This window comes from Abramis brama, assembly GCF_963993115.1.
Source record: "Abramis brama genome assembly, chromosome: 7".
Classification (NCBI taxonomy): domain Eukaryota; kingdom Metazoa; phylum Chordata; class Actinopteri; order Cypriniformes; family Leuciscidae; genus Abramis; species Abramis brama.
This window is the reverse complement of record NC_139969.1, coordinates 32,580,342-32,605,860: the sequence shown is the minus strand read 5'-3', so window position 1 is coordinate 32,605,860 and position 25,519 is coordinate 32,580,342. Positions and strand designations below refer to the sequence as shown.

Sequence of the window (25,519 nt, the reverse complement as noted above, 5' to 3'; positions counted from 1 at the left end):
CAACGATATACTTAAAACGGAGACGTTTTTCCTTTGAGTTTTCCGCGTACAGACGAAACCATTGTCAAAAAGATCCCCTTTCACACGGATCCGCAAAAACGATTAAAAACGCTGTATTCTGCTGCCAGGACACTATGGCGATGAATCATTATTGAATGAACATGTAATACGCATGTGCATGACATCATCGTATTGAGAAATTTCCGTTCTTGTTGTTTAAATGGAGACTGTTTTGCAATATGCAAATTAGCCCCGCCTCCACTCAGAGTTCCACTCGGCGATCAGAGATTGATTGGACCTGATTGGTTACAAGGTAGTTTGTGACGTCAGAAATGTGTGTGTGCGTGCGTAAGAACAAACCTATGATTGAATCTGGAAATAAAGCAAAATGACTGAGAAAAAAGAGAATTAGTCCTCAGATGCCATGTCCGTAATTTATAACAAAAAAACTAGCATTAATTCGATCTCAAATGGTTTCTTCAAAAGAAGTTATTACTCCACATCATTGCATGACATCATTAACCAATGTGGTTGAACAAATTTGTGACTGTAAGGTTTAGGGAAACAGTCGTGACTAGCTTGATTCCTTCAACGGTGCATTGAACTATGGTAGTTAAAGGCCCACTGAAGTGCCTTGGAACGCGCAGCTGTGTATGATGCGTTGACGTAATTTCCACTGAAACAGGAAGCTAAGGTGGGGCATATTGAATTGCTCCTCCCCTTTTCAAATAGCCAACAGCGTTTAGTTTACCACACAGACTGCAAGTAGTACTTGACACTCAGCACCATGAAAGCGAATCCGAGCGCTGATGATACATTAGATTCAATATAGAGGTGTGAATATATTCTAGCCATTTCATTCTTAACCAAAGTACAGTTGGAAAACAGAATAAATCTCGAGCGTTTGAGCAACCGAACACACATCTCCAACCCATATTGCTCCCTGAAGTGTCAACGGTCGCTTTTGTTTATCGCATAGGGGGCGGGGCGCTTTAGATTCTAGAGAGCATTTGATTGGACAGAAGATGTGATGAGAAGCTGAAGTCCGCAGTGATGTCATAAAAATCCTTGATCCGTTTTAGCGGAAGCGAGAGACTTTTACTCCTAAATGTGAATTTTGTCATTGTTTCGGAACACACCAGCTTATTCATAACCTTAAAGCTAACATATTCATACTAAAAGCTAAAAACAAAAATTTTGATTTCAGGGGGCCTTTAATTCTTGAATTCTTTGGGAATTCATTCTGATCATGTATTGTAGGCGCAGAACTGTTTCTGCGTGAGAAAATATTTTTTTTAATGATATTATTCAATGTCATTAAGCATTTGCTCATTTGGTCTCAGTTAACAGATTGAGCGGTTCAGGTCAGTCGTTCTCTGTACTGGATTTGACCTCGCAATGACTCATGCGTGCCCTGATATTAGCAGTGGGAATTCTGGATATCCTCAGTTTATCCATACCAGACTGATGCACAGTAATGCTTTCTACAATTTATATTTAATGCATTTGACTATTGTACATGCAGAGAATATATGACGATATTTCAATTAAATGCACATTATTGTCACATATTATATGAAGACTATGCAAATTATTGTAAATTACAGATCACTGCATATTATGCAAAATATCTTAAAATATAATATGCAAGATGTGTAAACTTAACATATGTATTTATTTGTTTTCTATAACAAAAATATAGATTTCAGGTCATTATAACACATAATATTTGGGACTATTTAACCTGATAGGCTATATTTTGCATTTCCATTGAGGCCAAAAGGCACCAATTTTACTAAACAAATTTCTGGCCTTCAGGGTGCTGCTTAACGTGTTTGAAAAGTGCACACATACAATTGGTGAACCTTCATTGAATTCTTATCCGTCATGACATGACGTCACACGTCATTCTTCAAGGTTTTTTTAAATGAAGCCACGAATTTCCATGTCCTGAAGACAGACATTCATGCTTGCTTAATGACCCTAACATCTGCTTTTTCACAACCCACTCTCAAGTGACGAACAGCAAAGATGGAGAATATTTGTCATCAAAGTCAACCTTGAACTCTCTGCACTCTTGGCACAGATGTCCTTGTGTTCTCCTGTGTGCGAATTGAGTCAACACTGAAGCTGGAAATGAAAAGATTATATATATGAAGCCTCTGTCCCAGAGCAGACTGATGAGCATCTCTTTGAGTAAGTATGCCTTAAGATTTCACTATTTGAAATGTAAATTAGTTCTAGAGCACACATGGTCGTAAAAGCATATGACAAGCCAGTCTGCATCAAGTAATTAAGCAATATCATATGAGGTAGAGTATTGTTGTTTCAAATATTATAGGTTGTGATTTGGTGTAGGCACGAGACCACGGGAATCCATTACATTCAGTACTAAAGCACAAGTGAGAGTAATATAAAGCAGTTCAATAAACAAAGAAGTTAATGTTGAGTAATTTACATTTTAGAAATTGCCAGTTATTTTGTGTTTTTCTATTCCCCAAATGAAAACCGTTTTCAGCATCAACACACAGTAGTTCTGTCATGACAACTCTCAGGAGATTGGTATAGTAATAGTAGAGAATGGCATGGTAATGGATATGGCAATGTTAATGTATTTGGTCTTGGTGGAATAGAAGATCGCTACCAAATGAGTCAAAGACTTATCAGCCTGTGCCATCTAGAGTTTCATGCCAGAACTAACTGTTCTTTATTTCTTAATGAGTCACAGCATTGAACAAATCAGTTCAGTTGAGTTAATAATTCAATGACTCACTCATAAAACAGTTACTTGTCACCACCTACTGCCAAAACAATGTAACAAACAACTCCACAATTGCATAGACTATCAGATATGTTTCCATCCAAAGTTGCGAATTTAACTTATGCACAAAAAAATTAGAATATCGCAGAAAACATACTTTATTGTGAATAAAGCATTTCCATCTCAAGTGTTGAAGAGAACAAAATCATCACTTCCTGGGAAATTGGCGCAAAATATCTTGATAAAAATGGAAGCTGCTGCAATCGGGGGAAGAAACTGTTTTAGTTTTTTTCCCTACATCATAAATGACTTGCGTCTCAGAACGCGCAGACGAAACGCAATAAACGGTGTCATCATGTTATCTTGCATTTGGATCCTGGTGAACGCAATCATGTGAGACACTTCTGGCAGGTCATTATACCAATCATTCTGATGACAGACATTGGCTCAGGCATTTCAAAATGATCAAACCAGCATCATTTGAGATGCTGTGCAAAGAAATCGGTCCGCTGGTTAGTCCAGTTATCCAATCATATCCTCTGTTGAGGCAAAGTCACGTGAGTTTTTTGTTGCGCATCGAGAGAAACGTATGAGTAAATGTTTTTCATGGAAAAAACATTTAAATGTGTCATTTTGGTGATCAAAGATGAGTTTTAAGGGATAAAAATGATTGACTACAGGGGGACTTTAAAGTGCCGGATGATCTTGGCTCTACTTTTTATTTTTTATTTTATTGACCCACTTGACCTGAGGTCGCTTAGACACTAGTGAACAGGCCAGGACATGGATGCATTGAAGTAAATGCCAATGAATGAATGCCTCAGCCCAGGAGATGCCAGATGGGCTGATGTCAGACTAGTCAAAGGTCACACAATGACAGCACAGTGAACATCACATGGGTGTTCAGAGTGTTATTGTCACCTTGTCAAATTCATACATCCACCATCTGCCATTGTGACAAGAAGGGATAAAAAGTGACAGATTCAGAACAGGATTTGGAGCAGGAAAGTCAATCATGTCAGGTATCTCTGACACATAGAAACAAATACACTGTGTGCCACACAAGCTGTGGGAAACCTATTAGTCTGACTGACTTGTGTGATGTACAGATGTGTGGTCAATCTCTCTGCAATTTTGAGGCCAGGTTGCCCAGTACACGAAATGAAAGATAGAAATGTCTGGAATATGTAAGGGCTTACACACTGAGATGTCTGTAACATTTTATTTTTAAATATATTAAAGAAATAATACATTACTTTTTTTTTTTTTTGGACCATTAAGGTTATTATTTATCATTCTTCAAGTATACTGTATGGCAGTACAGTACAGTTACAGTTAGGGTTTAATTTTAGGTTAGTTACTTGTATGCTTAAATTTACTGCTACATGTTGTAACGTGTTATTACTTCACCTTAAAATAAAGTGTTACCCACTAATGAGAATCTAATAAATATATTTAGCTTTAGAGTTGTTTACGTTACCTGCGAATCAACAGACAGATTAGGAAATGTGTGTAGAAAATATAGCTGAGCATTTCTCTACGTAAACAAGAGTTCTCTACTGCCACCTCCCGACCCGTTTAATTAGGCTACTCTCATGTGTTCTCACAAACAGACCCACAAAAGTGGTATAAAATGAAAGTTGAATCCAACTACGAGAGGTTCAAAAGGTTCTCCACGGGTCTTTAAAGAAAGCTTTGTTAAAGATCTTCGCGGTTTAATCACGTTAATTCATTTCACTGCTTCACGACAGTTCCACCTGTAGAATACATTTCCCATGGTGCCACGGGCTAAACCAGGAAGTGCTGCATCACGTGGTTGGACTGTCACAGGTGACGTACAGTCGAGAACAGGACAGCAGCAGCATGGCGAATAAAGATCCCGGAGTAAGTTACATCATATTTAAAAATATAAAGAACGTATCGGAAATGTGTATGAACATTTTGTTGGCAGGTAATAACTGCATTTTAAATAACTGGCTTCTAGTAGTTTGCATTTAATTGTCTAGGTTTATTTATGTCTTTAAAAAAGCAATGCTAGTAGTGTGCTAGCTTTGCAGGGTTCAGTTATGCCACTATGACGCACCTTTTATAACTTTATGTGTGTGACCTTCATTGAAATAGAATTATTATGATGTAGCTCACTCTAATATCACAATATGTCTCAGTTATATGGTGAATTTATAACAGTATTTTAAAGTTGGTCCTCATTTGTCCTACACAAGGTCAATTTGGTACGTTACACTTGAATTGCATTAACTTACTTGTACTCGTATCCCACATTCATGTATTTACTGGATTCTCACTGCTCAACAGGCTACTGGTATATTGCACAAAAAACACTAATAACATTTTTAAGAGTCCTTATAAGATTTGATACATTTTCTTATCTTTTGTAGGCTACTATATAAGTCTTTCTAAACTGAGTTTGAATAAAACTGGCTTGAGATCAGTTATATGGCTTTAAAGTATTTGACCTATAAATCTACACAGTTCCCACCTCTATATCATTGCCGCTTCAAGTCTCTTCAAATCATGATCCCTATGCATTAGTTGGAGGAGGTTCAAGCATGTTGAATATGATATATCATGCTGCCTAGTTTTAAGACAACATCATTCATAAAATATAAATAGCCATTTGAATGTGTATTTTAAAAGTCTGACTTTATGTGTGTGTTTGTCTCAGAACTTTTTGCAGCAGCTGAGGCAGATTGCTGGCAGGATGGGGTCCGGCCCTCGAGGGCTTGGGCTGGGTGTGAAGCTGCTCATCGGTGCCGGAGCCCTTGCCTACGGGGTCAAAGAAGCCACATACACAGGTAAAACACACACTGAAAAATAAAGAAGTATTACATGGTTAGGATGGGCAAATTAAATAATGAATGAAAGTTCACCCAGAAATAATAATTCTTCTGTCATTATTTACTCTCTCACATTTTCTAAACTTGTGCATGCTTTATTTGGAGTTTAATAACTAATTGTGTTTTGCTTTTTGTGTGTGCAGTTGAGGGTGGCCAGAGAGCCATTATCTTCAACAGAATTGGAGGGATGCAGATGGACACTGTGCTTTCAGAAGGATTGCACATCAGGTACATTACACATGAAGGCTGTCATTCAAGCCATGGGCTTTCATTTTAATAATAAGTGTCATCACACCAGACCATCTGAACCACCTAGTGACCCCCAAAGTCTAGTTCGTTTGACTTGTGTATGCTGAACCATGCCCTGGCCCGCTTATATAGATGGGCTCGGGTACAGATCTACAGGCATGTAGTGTGATCTCTAACCGTGCCGGAGAAAGGAACGGCTTCTACTTTTGCGTAGGGTTGTCACAGTACCAAAATGTCAGTAGTTGGTACCAATAACAGTAAAATTTTGCAGTTCTCTGTAGGGCTGTCAAATAAAATTAGAATTTCGAATATTCATCGAATAAAAAAAACTGCACATTCGAATGCAAAAACTGTGCATTCGAATTTTTGGTGTGTCAAGAGGTGCGAGAGACATTATGATTTAAGTAGGCGCGTTTCCATTACAGATTTGCACAAAACTTTTGCGTTTTTTTTCTAAATGTCGACAAAAAACTATTGCGAAATGACGGCGTTTCCATTAACCGATGTTATGCGACTAAAACTTAAGTTTTTCTTCTCGCGATAAGTAAAGTCATTCCAAAAATCATGGCAACGGACGTTGGTAGGTTTATGTACTATATCCCACAATCCCAGCCACTGCACTGGCCATTATTATTAATCAAAGGAGACGTATGTGTGTTATCCAATCATTAATGATAAGGAAAGACCCTTATACTTGAGAGCGGCACATATGAGGTGATCTCACTCATTTCTGCATCGAGGTCTTTGATTGTGGCATTTATTTGAGGTTTAGAATCCAGTATTCCTGTAATTATTTTGTCTTTTATGAATTTAATAAAGAACTCTGTCTCGTATTCTGTCCATGCACACCGCGTCATCTACGTCAGGTGACCTGTAAATGCGCAAAAACTGTTTTCATTGCAGTTTTGCGAAATATTTCTTTTTCGAATTGCCTGAAAAACCCCCTCTTGCGAGCGTAAAAACTTTGTTGCGATAAATGGGTGTTTTTGTGAAAATTACGTGTTTCCATTAAGCGTATTTTCAATTCGCAATTTCAATTTGCGCAATTTGAACGGTAATGGAAACGTGGCTAGTGACGCGGTTTGTTTTTGTTAGCTTATCCAGTACAGCGCAGTGAGGCTGCGTTGTTCATTTGAAAAATAGTGGAAAAAGGCTACTTACTGATGAAAACCCTCTCAGTTGGTGGTAAAAATCATGCAACGACATACTTGACCATAAAACATTAAAAAGTGAATGTCATTTCAATAAAAGATGCGATGTTTGATTTGGTTTATATTAGCTTATTGCGCTCGCTTGCGTCCTCTTGTGGGCATAGGAGACAATATGACAATAAGACAACTTTTTTCCTCTAACATTAAGTATTGTCTTTAGAATTCAAATATAATTTGAATTTTGCTAATATTTAAGAAAGAAATTCGAATTTAGCTTTTCAGACATTTTGACAGCATTAGTTCTCTGTACCAATTTACTTATTTTTAATTAGTGTTCCCAATCAGGGCCGTTGCAGGGTTTAATAACCACTGAGGTCCCAAATATGAGCTAGTTAGGGGTGTTTGGGGGCTCCCCTGAGAAAATTTAGATTTCTCTGATCTACATGTGCATTTTAAGACGTTTGAAGGCCAAACATTTTGATAACAATAGCTTTAAAACCATGTCAGTGGGCATTATTTGTCAATATCTGCTCTCTCTTCTCATCTCCATCACTCTTTTTCTTTTTCTCTCAATCTCCTTATCTTGCCCCGTCTCTTCCCCTCCTAAAGCTGACCTTTGACGTCTTTTCATTTGTCAGTGAAGAAAGTAAACAGGGTCAACTGATATTTGTTTTATGAATCATTTTCTTAGATTAGTGAATTTACTGAATGCTACCAGGAAAGCTAGTTTATTAAATTAATTCACAATATGTACACATTCATTATTAATCTTATGCCTAATATGATGAAAATGGCTTCATTAATGTTTCTTGCCCCCAGTTACTATACATTACATGAATCATGTAAATTAGTCGTTTAACATTTCTATCCTAAAACTGCTGTCAAATATGAAATGTTTATCTCGCACGTTAACAACTGAAGCATCGCACTGGAATTTATGCTCAGCAGCATAAAGCCCAAAAATATGAACATAAAGCTCGCCTACTTTAATTTGATTGGTCATCTCAAATATGTTGACATTGGCGAGCGGTGACAGACAGACCGCTGAGGCAGCTCAGGTGAGAAAATCTTAGTGCTATCCTTGCAGCACTAAAGTAGAGTTAATACTATATTAGGCAATTATTGCACTGCCTTTATTATATACACCTCGGAAAAATACTGAGGTCCGGACCTTGGTGACCTCATAGCTGGCTACGCCCATGTTCCCAATAACACCATCATTTTGTTCATTCAGACTGATTCGTGAACGCGCATGAGAACAAGAGGCGGGATTTATCGCACAAACCAATCATATCCAATCGTGACCATAACCAATCATATCCAGTCACAGTGCGATGGAGGCATTGTGTCTTTAACCCATTCATTCTCAATTACCCCCCACCAAACCCACCGCACTTTTTATGGGGACTGTTGAAACTCAATGGGCTCAGGGGAGGTATGAGAGACGCGGCCCTCTGTAACTTTAGCCGCCGGTGTTGCTGTTGGGACATTGTTACTTTAGAAAAACAGGTGATTCATACAGTTTTTATTTTTGTTATATGGATTATTTTCTCACCAAATTTTAAGGAGGCACTGCCTCCTTTTCTGGAAACTGTGATACTTTTTTAATGGCTTATTTTAAGTTCAAAACAACAGCGTTTATTTGAAATATTAATCTTTTATAACATTATAAATGCCTTTACTGTCACTTTTGATCAATTGAATGCGTCCTGAATAAAATAATTAATTTTAATTTAAAGTTAATTTAATCTTATCGTCCCATCATCTCACAAATCTCAAATGTGGTTCAATATTTAAAACTTGCTTTTATGACACTTTAAATGTGTTTTTTTGGAGCTCAGCAGAGTAAGTCTTTTTAAAAATATAAATCTATTTTAGATGTATAGAAATAGAGGACCTTGGGCTCTCTGCCTAACATTTTACTTCATTCTTCACCAAAGAACGAACATGATACTGGTCAGAACAACATGAGAAAGAACATGATACTGGTCAGAACAACATGAGGGAAAGCAAATGATGCCAAAAGTTTCATTTTGCAGTAAACTATGTCTTGCTTCTAGGATACCGTGGTTCCAGTACCCCATCATCTATGATATTCGAGCCAGGCCAAGGAAGATTTCTTCTCTCACTGGAAGCAAAGGTGACTTTGAACCAGATGTTTTATTGTCATAAATGTTAAAAATGTGCATGATAAAACCCTGAAAGAGGTTGCCTGCTGTTAGGTCAACATACCCTGTCTCTCACAATTGCCTTTGTCAATGACCAGCACATTAAGAGTGTGCCCTTCATGTGACTCTGTCCATCACAGATCTTCAGATGGTGAACATAGGTCTTCGTGTCCTTTCTCGGCCCATTGCCTCAAGCTTGCCTGTCTTGTACCAGCAATTGGGGAAAGACTATGACGAGCGTGTGCTTCCTTCCATCGTCAACGAGGTGCTCAAGAGCGTGGTGGCCAAGTTCAACGCCTCCCAACTGATCACACAGAGAGCCCAGGTACAGTATGAAGACTGAAGTCTTGAGACACACTGAGCCAACAGTCGGCCTTCAGGTGAACCAGTGCCCGAGAAGAAAAACACAAGTCATAAAAGCAAGAAAATGCTTCACTAAGTCAAGTTATTTTGTTAGATCTAGCTTTCTGCTCACTTTAAATCAGCATTTCGCTAATATAGCATTTATTTCAATTAATTAGTGAAGAGAAAGAGAGATAGTTTGTGCATGTGTCTCTTTACAAATAGTGAAGCTGTGAGTTTAATTACAGCTATGCTTGGAGATTTTTATTTTTTGCCACTCCAGAGTTTGCAGGTTTGCAATAAAGAATAAGATTGAAGTACTGTTAAAGGACAAATACAGTGAAAAATGAACCTGGGGTTAATTAACACATGGTTACCGAGTCGATCGTTCCCTGCGATGCGTTTTCATGAAAATCGAATGTAAAGAGTTTTATCTTTAAAAACATTTTAGCTCATAACACTAGTATATGGGGCACAGAGTAAGTAAAAATAAATCGCTAGTTAATACCACTAACAAGGCTCAAAATAGCCTCACACTAACACGGTAACATAATGAGGGTCCTTACATACAAACCGAAGCATTGAGAACTTTGTAAGTGTACAGACAGTTTAATAAGAAGATACTTTATAAAGACAGTACATTACGCGTTGACATGCAGGATCCATCTTGGAAAACAGTCTCGACTAATCGAGCCACGAACGCCGTGCTACGTTAGATTTCACAAACGTAATTCCTATCGACCAGCTATCCTATCGACGGCGTTCGTGGCTCGATTAGTCGAGACTGTTTTCCAAGATGGATCCTGCATGTCAACGCGTAATGTACTGTCTTTATAAAGTATCTTCTTATTAAACTGTCTGTACACTTACAAAGTTCTCAATGCTTCGGTTTGTATGTAAGGACCCTCATTATGTTACCGTGTTAGTGTGAGGCTATTTTGAGCCTTGTTAGTGGAATTAACTAGCGATTTATTTTTACTTACTCTGTGCCCCATATACTACTGTTATGAGCTAATCTGTTTTTAAAGATAAAACTCTATACATTCGATTTTCATGAAAACGCATCGCAGGGAACGATCGACTCGGTAACCAGGTTCATTTTTCACTGGATTTGTCCTTTAATGTATTGAAGTAATAGATAACCTGAAAACAAAATATTCTGTCATGTTGTTTCAAACCTGAATGACTGTCTTTTTTTCCCCTACTCAACCACTGAAGGAGATGTTTTGCAGAAATGAGAAGCTATGCCATTTGGTGTCATTGACTTGAACCAAGTTTGAATTTGAACCAAGTTTGAATATGCACAAGCATTAATGTTTGACACCTCTGACAGGCACAATTTTGAGTAAATAACAGTGAATTCCAGAAATTCTGGGAAAAAAGGTGTTATAGTGCAAAAATAGTGCTATTTTTTGGAGCTTGGCAACCTCAGTCCCTATTTGCTTTCATGCAAAAGAGCCGTGTGAACATTCTTCAGAATATCTCCTTTGTTTTGAATGGAAGTCAGTCATATACAGGTTTGGAAATATGTGGTTATAGAAGAGATAACCTGATGCCTGAGAGACCATACTCTAAAATGAATAGTATCAATAGCATCAAGTATTTATCTTAATGCGGATTCTATTTGATCTTGTTATAAGATTCAGTCCCAGCCCCTAAATTCACCTTCCCTTGACCTTTGACTTTAACACCGCCAGCAGCTTCTCTAGTCTAAGCCTGGTGTGAGACTGCGAAGTCTGAGAAGCTCAGGCTTTGTCTAGTTAAAGAGCTATTTAAGACGACGGGCTGTTATTTCACACACTCTCACCTGATGCTTCGGGACGACAGCTCAGACACACGATTACATACATAATTCATATTAACTTGTGACCAAATTGTATTACAGTTTTATTAGATATCCACATTGAAAATCTGGGATTCCAATGAAGCACAAGATGCTCTTTTGAACATTACCAAGTCATGTTGGGTAACATGAGTTTTACACAAACTTCTGGAGTTCATGTCAGCTCAAATGCTGCTGTCAATAAAGCAAAAGGAGGACGTAGACAATACTAAGACATTTATACTTTGTATTAAATAGAGCAACTTAAAAATATAAGCAGTTTCACTTTTGGACCTCATCATATCTGCATGCCTGTTGCTGGTTTAAATAAGGTGATCAGTTACTGAGAAAATCAGCTTAGCCTTTATTTGTGTGTCATTTTATTTTGGTGGCCAGGTGTCACTACTCATAAGGAGAGATCTAATCGAGAGAGCTAAAGACTTTAACATCATCCTGGATGACGTGGCCATCACAGAGCTCAGCTTCAGCAAAGAGTACACCGCTGCTGTGGAGGCCAAACAAGTTGGTTAGTTGTACCAAAATACATCTTTTCTAATCCGTAACAGAATTCACCCTAAACTAAGCATGCCTAAGCTAAAAAAAATATTGTACCTAGTCACATTATAATATGATATATGGATATATGAGACTAATAAAGTCAGTTTCACACAATACCTTATAATTACATAATCCTAAGTCTAAATGCCACATTCTGTGTCTTTGTTTCAACAAATAAAAGTACTCAATAAGATGTGCCAGATGTTTTGCCACATTTTATGTTATATATGACATTGCACATTTTATGATATACATATATAGGGCTGTCAAATTTAACGCGTTAATGCATGCGATTATTTATTTTTTAGTTTATAATAATAGTATTTACCGCAAATAACATAGCATGCATTTTTTTTCTGTCATCCTTTGACTGCATTACTGCATATGATCATACTATCAAGTGCTATTTCAGTAATTCAAGTGCTTTTAAACCATTAAAACACAAAAAAAGAACTCTGATCTGTACTGGTAGCGACTCTGAACAAACACTTGAAACGCGCGCACAGAATACCGCATCAGACAGCGCGGCCACATTGAGTTCTCTATCGTCCTTGAACGGACAAAAACACACAGAATTATGTCAAAATTCCCGTTTTGTCAAGTATCCTCGTAAGCAGAGTCATAAATGAGTTAGTGTTAAATGAACGTAAAGAGTTGTGAGGAAACTGGATGTGTGTCAGATCCGTCAGGTCTTAAAGTGATTATTACTGTCATTACTGTTAATCAGAGAAAATCACTCACTGCGTTACATCTTTTTTGTGCATTTTAGCAAGGCAGTTAAAAAGATGCCATTAAACAAATATGGAAAATGTACTGTCTTTGTTGTTTTACATTATTTAGCATAATTTTTTTTATTTATTTATTTTTTACAAATTTTGGTCAAGGTTTTCAGTGTATTTTCAATTCTGTTTCCTACACTGCAATCAATTTTTTTTCAAACTACAAATACTTTTACTAGGGTGCATTAGGATGCATCTCAGATCATGTGACGCACTGAATGTTCTAAAGGCACCAGTGTGATCATACGCATCATAGAATTAATGTTCACAAGGAAAGCACTAACTGAGACATGGCAGGCCATAGGGCCTTGAGTTTGACACCTGTGCTGCAATAAGGTCTTGCTTTTTTTTGTTTTAAATGAATGTTCTGTGTGACATGAAGAAATGGTCTTAATTATGTATAAGGTAGAGTAATGCAGTATGCTCTACCCTTCAAAGTTTGGTGTAGGATTTTATGTTTATGTTAAGACAACTTATACTCACCAAGGATGCATTTATTTAATAAAAAAGTGTAATATTGTGAAATAAACTCAGCAAAAAAAGAAACGTCCCTTTTTCAGGACTGTGTATTTCAACAATAATGTTGTAAAAATTCAAATAACTTTACAGATCTTCATTGTAAAGGGTTTAAACAATGTTTTCCATGCATGTTCAATTAACCATAATCAATTAATTAACATGCACCTGTGGAATGGTCGTTAAGACCTTAACAGCTTACAGAGAGTAGGTATTTAAAGGCACAATATGTATTTTTTTTGCTTTAAAAATATAAAAAATCACTATATCTATGTTATATATTTTTTAAAGTTGTGTATTTACATTATCCCGACAGTTCCAATTAACTTCTAAATCCAGAGAAATTAATATTTTAATTCGAAGACACGGACCGTGTCTTTATTTCCGTTATGTCGCAGTCAATGGCGTCATATCCGCGTTTTCCCTGGTTTACGCTCGTGCTGCCATGGTAACCAGAGCTATGAACCAGAGCCCTCTGATAGTAACCAAGACGACAGACGTGGACCACTGTTCGCAATGTCTATTTGCACGCTGTTGTTGTTTCGTTCAAACATTATGGACCATGGCAAGCAGACTTTGGATAAAAAAGGAGAACTAAAACGAGAATCAATATCAGCGCGGTGTTTTTGAGATGCCGAGAGCTCCCATAGACAGTATATAAACGAGAGCTCCACGTCCGAGACTTCGACTGCTCCTACATGTACTTTATTAAACAGGTGAGCACATTTACATAAAACTAATCAATGTTATATAGTTCAACAATGATAAAATGTCAGAATATGATCTGTATGTTATTCTAATGTTGATCTAGCTTAACGTTACTGCTAACGTTAGTCTCATACAGACAAACTAACACATAAGTTACATTTCAACACATTCAAATGCAGTTTAGTGTGCTAGTGTAATGTTAGACCAAGTGAAACAGCGCTGCGTTACCTCACAAGTTTAATTTGTCTAATAAACTGACCTGTAGTAGTAATTCTGCACTCACGTGTAGTTCGGTAGAATGAAATGTCCATATTCCTTTTATATCCGCGGGACTCGCGTTGCGTGTGGAGCTAATAGCTGTATCTTAGCAATCCCGAACTGCTTCATATCACAGTCATGATTAAAACATTGATGTATTCAGTCATCCATAAACATTATTAGATCGGTCGGCTTGACGTTGACGACAACATCCATAATTCTTAGCAAATGTTGCGTCATCAAACTACGCCTTTGTTATTGTAAATAGGTTAGCGACCCCTAGTGGAGAAAAAATCCCATACTGTACGTTTAAGGTCACAGTTCTAAAAATGCAGGACACTAAAGAGACTTGTCTACCGACTGTAAAAAACACCCAAAGAAAGATGCCCAGGGTCCCTGCTCATCTGCGTGAACGTGCATTAGGCATGCTGCAGGGAGGCATGAGGACTGCTGATGTGGCTAGGGCAATAAATTGCCATGTCCGCACTGTGAGACGCCTAAGACAGCGCTACAGGGAGACAGGAAGGACAGCTGATCATCCTCGCAGTGGAAGGCCACGTGTAACAACACCTGCACAGGATCGGTACATCCGAATATCACACCTGCGTGACAGGTACAGGATGGCCACAACAACTGCCCGAGTCACACCAGGAACACACAATCCCTCCATCAGTGCTCAGACTGTCCGCAGTAGGCTGAGAGAGGCTGGACTGAGGGCTTGTAGGCCTGTTGTAAGGCAGGTCCTTACCAGACATCACCAGCAACAACGCCGCCTATGGGCACAAACCCACCTTCGCTGGACCAGACAGGAGTGGCAAAAAGTGCTCTTCACTGATGAGTCACGGTTTTGTCTCACCAGGGGTGATGGACGGATTCGTGTTTATCGTCGAAGGAATGAGCATTACACCGAGGCCTGTACCCTGGAGCGGGATCGATTTGGAGGTGGGGGCTCCGTCATGGTCTGGGGCGGTATATCACATCACCATCGGACTGAGCTTGTTGTCATTGCAGGCAATCTCAATGCCTTGCGGTACAGGGAAGACATCCTCCTCCCTCATGTGGTACCCTTTATGCATGCTCATCCGGACATGATCCTCCAGCAGGACAATGCCACCAGCCATACTGCTCGTTCTGTGCGTGAGTTTCTGCATGACAGCAATGTCAGTGTTCTGCCATGGCCAGCGAAGAGCCCGGATCTCAATCCCATTGAGCACGTCTGGGACCTGTTGGATCGCAGGGTGAGGGCTAGGGCCATTCCCCCCAGAAATGTCCAGGAACTTGCAAGTGCCTTTTTGGAAGAGTGGGGTAACATCTCACAGCAAGAACTGACAAATCTGGTCCAGTCCATGAGGAGGAGATGCACTGCAGTACTTCAAGCAGCTGGTGGCCACACCAGATACTGACTGGTACTTTTGATTTTGAGCCTCCCTTCATTCAGGGACACATTATTCTATTTCTGTTAATCACATGTCTGTGAAACATTTTTAGTTTATGTCTTATGGTGTTGACTCTTTTGGTGTTCATACAAATATTTACACACATTAAGTTTACTGAAAGTAAAAACAGTTGAAAGTCAGAGCACGTTTATTTTTTTGCTGAGTTTATTTAAAATATACAAATATCATTTAAAATAACTTTTCTGTTTAAATATTTTTAAATATATATTCCTGTGAAACCATTATTTTGACCGTTATCACCCACAGTGGTGCATCTTTGTAAGAGCATGTGCTTATCTTAATGCTCTCCACTAGAGGGCACTCTGGTCTAGTTATTTCATCAGTGTTCCCTATTGACCAAACAACAATACACAACTTGCATAAACCATTTCTGTAAGAACTAGCATGTTTATTTTTTGTTTACGTAGGTTGGCCTGAAAAGGGAGAATATTTATGTGTGAGCCAATTTTCTAACACACAAGCTTGCTTTCTTGTTGCCGTGTAGCCCAGCAGGAGGCCCAGAGGGCTCAGTTCTACGTAGAGAAGGCCAAACAGGACCAGAGACAGAAGATCATCCAGGCTGAGGGTGAAGCTGAGGCTGCTAAACTGGTAAACTACTGCAGCTTTCTCTATCCCTCATATTGACGATCATTGAAACAATGTCTCAATTTAATCAGGATTATTATAAGGGGTTTCCTTGGTTACCATCAAACGTCCCAGAGTCACTATTTGCATCCGCTAGCACCTCATTTCATATGATTATTATTCCCTGTTATTATGTTCTACATCTGTGAGTGGTAAATGACTGTAATTATCAGATATAATTAATGAATCCTGCTTCTGTAATAATTAAGCCACAGTCATTCATCTAGGCTATTTTGAACTGATGCCCCCTCATTCTCAACAAGCTATCCGCAACCAAAACACACTTGAAAGCATTTGTTCTCTTTTGTTTGTGCATTATGGACATTTCTCAGTCATTCTTTCGATTTGTTTATGTTCCGGTGTTTGCAGTCGTAGTGTCTTCAGAAATGACTTTGCTTTTGCACTGTTTTCTGCTGATATGATGCAATTCTGTTTCTAAAATGGGCTGCAGGTCAATGGCTGTCTGCTGACGGTAAACAAAGGCTCAACCAAGGGTACAGAGTAATTTGCTTTTGTTTTTGTGTGTTTGTGCGCTCTAGTTGGGTCAAGCTGTTTTGAAGAACCCTGGATACCTCAAACTTAGACGTATCAGAGCAGCCCAAAGCATCGCCAAAACGGTAAGACACTCACTCGGTAACAAACACACACCTGTGACCGCATTACATTAGTATTACTGTGCAACTGCCGTTTGTGATGCTTTGTTGCTGCATGTCTTGCTTAGCAACCTCTTTGGAACTACATTGCTTTGCGGAGGAATAAATGTGTTATAGCGTTATTTTTTGTTGCTGGTGTTTATTTTATGAATAAAATAAATATTAAAATGAATATTTTTATGGAGTAACCGTTTTATAAAAAACTCTGCTCCGCGTCTTGCCTAACAACGCCCCTTAGCTGTTCTAAATCCACTGTAAAACACGGCTTTGCGGGGCTTATTGCTTAATTGCATCACAGGAATATATTACATTTTAAATTATATTCAAACAGAAAAACCTTAAATTGTAATATTTCGCAATATTACGGTTTTAACGTATTTTTGAAAAAAATAAATTAAGCCGATAGGATGGGACTTTCAGAAACATAAAAAAAAAGAAAAAAAACGTACTACCGACCCAAACTTTTGGACGGTAGGGTACATGCTAACAACTTAGTACTTTACTGCCAGTTCCACAGTTTACATGAGCCATGCATGAAAACTATTTGATATATTTTTATCTTAAAAATACATTTTCAAAATGTCTTCACTTTTGGAAGTCCAGTCATATAACGATTAAAAATAGAGATATTAAAAATCACTGATCAATTTGATCTCACTAGTAATGGAAGGTCAAGTTGAACCAACCTAGTAGGTGACTGGGTATTTCATGTGTGCTCTGCACAGTATACATACTACATACTATGTTAGTATGCAATAATAATAATAAAAAGAGGCGTCGGAGCCGATAGCCTCGTGGGCAGCACTCCATTGCGCTACCGGAGTTTGATTCCTGGCTCGAGGTCCTTTGCCAATCCCGTTTCTCTCTCTCCTCCCCGTACTTTCCTGTCTGATCTCGACACTGTCCAATCTAATAAAGCCATAAAAAGGCCAATTAACCCTCTGAGGTCTGAGCTGTTTTCTGGGCCCTGGAGGTGTTCTGACATGCTCTGACATTTCTGGTTATTTCTGTTACTTGTGACATTTTCATGGCTAAAGTCTAATTACACTGTATTCAGCACAAACTCTGCTACAATAATATATCAGCAGCATGTATGTAAAAGTTTGTAGTTTTGAGATAATGACATTTATGCGTGGTTTTTGAAAATACAAAAAAAAATTCTCACTGAAATAAGGCCATGAAACCCATACTGATTATTTCTTCACAAGACTTTTGAAAATTGTATGACGTAGCCTAGAATATTTGCTGCAAAACTATGTGAAAATCACCCTGACTGCTCATTCAGATAAGACAATATATTGATTTAAAAATTTTACGACGTGTTTTGTGTGAAAAAGCCTTATGCGAGAGCTCATTAATATGTAAGCTTTTCTCACCTGAGAAAGACAAAGAACCTCCCCTAACGGCCCTATTAGGAGCTATCAGGCCCCTATCATTCTGAGCAACCTTGCACAATACTGTAAATGAGGAGATTTAAAAAATAATGGCTTTTAAATTGTTTGTATTTATTTACAACACAACATAATCCAAAGATACACAACAAATGCCAAAAAAGCACTTCAAAGACAGAGACCTTTGTGCCATTCCTAAAAACATTGTACATACCTTTCATTTCCAAGATTTTCACTTTACCATGTTCACGTACTGAGACTCATGTGAATGTTGAAGTCCTCAGTGGCATCTGGGACCTGAAAAAAAAAAAGTGAACATACTGATATCAAGAGAAAGGCCTGCACGATTTTGGAAATAAATATTAGATTTTTCTGGTTAAAATTGCTTTTTAAAATTCCTTTTTAAAATTCACAGAATACACACACACACACACACGTTTCCAACGATATATAATATAATGAACACCAGGTTTGTTGTGCCTTGTAGGCATAAGGTATATGCGCAGTGCGGATAAAATAATAATAACAATAAATAACCTATAGCAGCCTATAAATCTTCCAAAAGAAGCTAGAGAAAAATATATTGATTATCATGTTACTTCAAATGTTTCCATCCGTTATGATGATATGAAATGAGATAATAATAAAAACATGAAGCCGTTTGGTGCGTTTTGCTTTCATCCAAAATATGATACATTCAAACGCGATCGCTTGCAAAATATGATACATTCAAACGCGATCGCTTGCAAAATATGATACATTCAAACGCGATCACTCTCAAATATAAAACATTATGGTTACCATAAACATATCTATGTTTGAGCAGATATCCACAAACACAGTAAACACATATGATACATTCAAACGCGATCGCTTGCAAAATATGATACATTCAAACGCGATCGCTTGCAAAATATGATACATTCAAACGCGATCACTCTCAAATATAAAACATTATGGTTACCATAAACATATCTATGTTTGAGCAGATATCCACAAACACAGTAAACACGGGTCTAAATATTATAATATTCCCCATATATCTAGCAACAGTTCAGCTGCAACGTGACATTTATGCAACAATAACAAACTAGGCTATGTAAGAATTTCTTACCTTATCTTTCTTGTCTTCAAATCGCGTTCTTCTTCTTCTGAGGTAGCCTAAATCCAATGTAAGCTCAGGCACGTCTTTCAAACTCGACGAAAAGTGAAGTGAAGTGTTTTGTTGTTGAGGTAACGAGCGCGTTCGCGTTCCATGTGGAGATTTGCATGTGAATATCTTTTGCGCGAGTAGGCGTGGCCAAATTAACTGTAATGAGCAAGCGTTTGAGAAGCTGGACATCTTGTTGGTTTTATACAAATTACTTAAACAGAGAATATTTGTTTTCGTTTTGAATCCGATCATTTAAAAGTACACACTTAAATGTTTATAAAGGTATATGGCTCATAAATGTGTGACAAGTATTCGCTGAGTTTTGTTTCAGTTTATAGACGTGCTCAAGAAAAAAAAGTTCACCGCGACGGAGAGGCAGAAAGCACACCCTGTTTATTTTCTTTATTTTACAAAAGCACAATGTTTTGATTTGATTGTAAGTGGACACATACAAAAGGAGAAATATCACAGATTCTTTTTTTATATTTCTTTTTTCTGTATGACCATAAATGATGGAGTAATTTAAGTTTATAGTGCTACAATGTGGAGAAAATCCGGCAAAACGCGTCGGCGCGTTTGTCGACCTCAGAGGGTTAACACCCGCCAACTTGATAAATGCAGGTGAAAATACACTGTGGCGGGTATATCATATCAACGTATTAGCCAACTTGGCAGATTATGATTAATAAATTGTTCTATCACTTTGCATTGCTACACCTTTACCCATGGGTACACCCTTTTTGTTTTACGTATCAGGACGTAATGAAAACACATCTGGTCCTTGGCAGGTCTTAAAATTAGGTAAATATAACCTCAGATGAACATCAGCACATGACATATTACACTGTCATTATTTATTTAACAAGAACTAGGCCAAAATGGAGAAGCCATGGGTGAAAAACCAAGTTTGACCCTTACTTTTTCCATATGAATTAAGAGGGTAAGTTGCGGTCAGTTGCTGCTAATCAAACGCCCTTGATTAATTGATCATTAGCAAGCCAGACCAACTCTATAAAAGCAGAAGTTTTGACAGTTTGCACAATGCCAAGGAGGAAAGACATCAGCAATGATCTTAGAGAAGCAGTTGTTGTTGCCATCGATCTGGGAAGGGTTTTAAGGCCATTTCCAAACGATCTGAAGTCCATCATTCTACAGTGAGGAAGATTTTTCACAAGTGGAAAACATTTAAGACAGTTGCCAATCTTCCCATGAGTGGGCGTCCCAGCAAATTCTCCCCAACGTTAGGGCTGTGCAATTAATTGAATTTCGATTTTGATTTTGATTTTTGCTCCCAACGATCACCAAAATAGTATAATCGAGTTAAAACGATTATTTTGCCATGTTCCATTTTGAAAGAACGCTCTTATTTTGTCTTGTGTTCTGAAATGACACGCGCACATCCGCCCCTCCCGATGCCATAAACTCTCTCAGCTTGAATGTTTAAACTGATAAAACTTAAAAAGAAGTGAAAATGATAAACTTTAGTTACGATGCAATGCTGGCCCGATTGTAGGCCTACAAGTGACAATTCCGTCATGTCCCGACTCCTAAACGCGAATGTGTAGTTTCGACGCTTGCCTTGTCCAGCGCATTTTGAGAAACGGAGAGAGACGCAGCACAGCTGAACACTCACGCGGTTTGTGAAATTGCGTCTTGGAGAAAGTTTTAAAATTATTGATTTGATTTTATATGATTTTATTTGATTTTTGATGTTAACATTAGTTAATGCACTGTAAACTAACATGAACAAACAATGAACAGCTGTATTTGTATTAACTAGCATTAAAAAAGATTAATAAATACTGTAACAAATGTATTTCTCATTGTTAGTTCATGTTAGTTAATACATTAACTAATGTTAACTAATTAACATTATTGTAAAGTGTTACCGTGTATGTTCCCAAAGTCATGTGAAATAATCGTGTTACATAATCTTGATTTCAATACTGACCAAAATAATCGTGATTATGATTTTTTCCATAATCGAGCAGCCCTACCCAACGTCAGACTGTGCACTGGTCAGAGAAACTGCGAAATTCCCAAGAGCTACACCTCCGTCTCCACAGGCCTCAGTTAACATGTCAAATGTTCGTTCATGATGACAGGAGAAAGCCTCTTCTCTCCTAAAAGAACAACAGCACGACTTAGGTTTGCAAAGCTGCATCTGAAAAAAAAAAAGAAAAAAAAAGACTTCTGGAACAATGTCGTTTGGACGGATGAGACCAAAGTGGAGATGTTTGGCCATAATGTACTGCGTCACATTTGGTGAAAACCAAACACAGCATATCGGCACAAACACCTCACACCAACTGTCCATCACACTGATGGAGGGTTGATGGATTTTTGGCTTGTTTTGCAGCCGACCATGAACTTCTCTTCATGGCAAAGTATTCTAGAGTAAAGGCCATCTGTGCGACAGCTAAAGCTTGGGCGAAATTGGGTCATGCAACAGGACAATGATCCCAAGCACACCAGCAAATCTACAACGGAATAGCTATAGCAATTGCCCAATCAAAGTCCAGTCCTCAAGCCGATTGAAATGCTGTGGCGGGACCTTAAGAGTGGATCTGTGCTTAAACAGATGCTCGCAAACCTCAGTGACCTGAAGCAACGTTGTAAAGAATAGTGGGCCAAAATTCCTCTACATTGATGTGAGAGACTGATAAAGTCATACAGAAAATGATAACTTCAAAGTTATTTGCTAAACATGACACTACAAGCAACTGAATCATATGGTGTACTTGTTTTTCCACACGTGGCTTCTCCATTTTGGCTTTATTTTTGTTAAGTAATGACACAGCGTAATATGTCATGTGTTGATGTTCACCCGAGGTTGTTCTTAGCTAATTTTAAGACCTGCTCAAGACCAGCTAATTTTTTTATAATGTCCTGATATGTAAAACCATGGAATTCAAAGAGGGTGTACTTTCTATTTCACATGACTTTGTATGTGTGTGTCTTTGACTATATAAATAATGTATGTACGTGTATATAAGCCCTTGGCTCATAATCTTATATCTTTGCACCAGGTGGCAACTTCTCAGAACAAGGTGTACCTGAGTGCAGACAGCCTAGTTTTGAACCTCCAGGACGACTACTTTGACAAGTAAGATCCTAGCGCTCCTCACATACTGAACATACTAAAACAATAAACATTTTGTCTCCTTTCCTCAATCAAGCATGATCTTCAAAACTAACTGAAACTTTCCCAGTTGTAGTTATGAAAAGGGAAAATCCCCTCATGAAATGTTGTATTCTGTGATCTGAGAGCAGTGCAGGACAACTTGTCCTAACCGAGTCTAAAGAAGTGGTTGACCGACGTATCGCCAAGGATGTGATATCGGCCTATATTTGCCATTTTTAGATTTTAGATTTTAAATATCGGCATCGGCTGATATGATAAGTTTTTCTGTTTGGAAGCGGCCTGAGCACACAGTCTTCATTCTCTGTCTTCATTCTCTGTTTAACAGTTTTGTCTAATACGTTGCTAGATTGAACAAGAAAGTAAACTGTATTATGAAAAAGTATTATAGCTTTTGCTTTTATATTATTAGTAACAGAAATGCAAACACTATTATACGTTTACCTTCAGCATTCAGCAAATACGCATTTATATAATTTAAACAAATCTTTATTCTTATTCTATTCTGTCAGATTATTATATTCTGTCAGATATTCATGTGAGTTGGATGCTTCACTGGAGACGCACAATCGACAAACTTTGAAACCTTGATTTTAAACTATGCTGGCGCTATATTCAGTTTCCTACTATATCATATTCATGCAATTTACACTGTGTTGTAATTAAAATTTGTTTAAAAAATATGATTCCCAGTGCGCACAAACTTACCAAATTAGCCTTGAGTGCCTGTTGGTTACAGTGTTATTTCCTTTTTATTCATAACCTATTTTATTCAATCAATTTCTTTATTTGTAATTTTATTTTTTTATTCATTTTTAAATTATTTGTCTAATTTATTAATTCACATAAATATAAAGTGTATATATACATATCGGCCATCAAAAAACCAATAGCGGTCGACCACTAGTCCAAAGCTATAGTTATAGTTAATAGTAATTGGTCTTGGTGCGAATGGGCCTTAATGCCAGTCTCACATCGTTTTTTTTCTTTCTTTTTTTTCTCTCAAACATTATTAAACAATTACTCAGTGCACAGAACTCATTTTCAAGTTTTGCCCTCAGCCCTGTTACTAAGTATTCTTTTCTGTTTATATTGACGCCCATATGTCAGCATGGTTCCCTCAGCGGTTAATCTGTGCATTTGTCTTCTCTGGCAGGCTGTCACTGGGGAAATGAGGAGCATCATCCATGAAGAACATATGCATTCCATATGTAAGCAGTGTTTGCCGAGCCACTATATTTCTGTTCTCATCCCAAACGTGACTGAGCAGAGCCTCTCTCACAGTACAGTTCTGCTCGGGCTCAGGTTACACAGGGGTCTGGCGACCTTACAGATTCACACGTACATATCCATTTATACACCGTTGTTTGTCATTCAGCAGGACTTTTGGATTATTTTCAGATCAAGAATTGGAGTTTTGGAATCAGGTGGCTTTAAATACTAATGGTGATTACAAAAAATATACATTGCAAAGAATTAATGGTTACTTGTTCATTTATCCCATTTATTATTATTATACCCGTTTACCATCTATATTTTCTGCTGTTGGATTCCACTTAAAAAGTGTTGACTGATACAAAAGGACTTGCAGCAATTTTGATTAAATAATGTGTTTTCAGGACTATTTGTGGGGATATTTATTTCTTTGGAAAAATTGACTTTTATTGATTATTATTACAAAAATATATTATATATTAATTTGAATTTCCAGAATTTATTAGTATTTGGTAATGTATGTGTTCCAAAAATAGTGCAGATATTATTTATATATATATATATATATATATATATATATATATATATATATAAAAAAAAAATATATATATATATATATATATATATATATATATATATATATATATATATATATATATATATATATATATATATATATATATAAAAATCAAACCTCTACAATGCACATACATTTTCATGCTATATGCAAATATAGTAATGTCTATCATTTGGTTCTCCGTCAAGCGATGAATGATGCACTCAGTTGCACACGCAAAGAGAGAGAGAGAGCTAGAGAGTCTTACACACTGCATAAAATTGACGCTCTACATGTAAATGATATTCTTTATTGAATTTTCCTGTCAAAATAACAGGAAATTAATTTGGAATTATTCAGCCTTTAAGAACATTGTCGGTATTGTGTAATATTCTGTTCCTGTGAAAAACTGTTTCAGTGGGTGGAGTATACATGAATATTCGTGATATTTGCCCTATTGTGGGCGTGTCCTTGAGACAACACAGCGTGCAAACGACCGGAACTGAAAATATTCTCTTCTCAAATCGTAAATTGTTTAATGGATTATTTCGAAAAAGTAATGAAGTTTTAAATGTTAAGAATCAACTGCAACCGTTCACATTTTCAAAACAATGCATAGTTTGTGTAATATGATAAATCGTCTGAGCTGTTTAGACTCACTGATTGATTACAGGCATTCTGAAAAAAAAGGACGCAGCAGAGTAATCAATGAGCGAGTAACCTATGCTAGTCAGGGCAAATTCAGTTGTTGTTTTTTACTCTTTAATGTGTTGAGCTTTTTTAATTTATTTGTGAGGCTTTACATTTTATTTGAATAGTTTGATTAGTAGCCTACCTAGTTGTCATTTGGTGACTGCAGTGTTGACAACAATGCCTGAAATAAACCTCTACAAATGTATCATGCCCTAATAAAATTTATATAAGCTAGCCTGGTGCAAGTATTCTGTCATCCTTAATTTCTTGTTTATTTTGTTTATAGCCAGTGTTTCCCAGCCTCCGCAGCCCCATCAATAAGGCTCATGTACCCTTTATCAACACCAAACTATATACGTTTTCCTGTTTACTCATATTATACTGGATATCATGTAGAATTAAAGTCTCAAAGAAAATGCAATCACCTACAAACCTATTGAGGAAAATGTTTTCTTGTAGATGTCTCAA

General features: G+C 37.4%; 1 protein-coding gene across 1 annotated transcript; it reads left to right on the top strand.

Annotated features, from left to right (window-relative positions):
- Positions 1–4,553: 4,553 nt before the first annotated feature.
- On the top strand, positions 4,554–24,385 carry phb2a (prohibitin 2a). Its single transcript, XM_084120242.1, has 10 exons — positions 4,554–4,645; positions 5,445–5,574; positions 5,760–5,844; positions 9,077–9,156; positions 9,325–9,509; positions 11,745–11,874; positions 16,109–16,212; positions 16,788–16,865; positions 22,475–22,551; positions 23,744–24,385. The coding sequence occupies exons 1-10, from the start codon at positions 4,625–4,627 to the stop codon at positions 23,760–23,762; spliced, it is 909 nt and encodes a 302-aa protein (XP_083976368.1). The 5' UTR covers positions 4,554–4,624; the 3' UTR covers positions 23,763–24,385.
- The last annotated feature ends 1,134 nt before the right edge of the window (positions 24,386–25,519 follow it).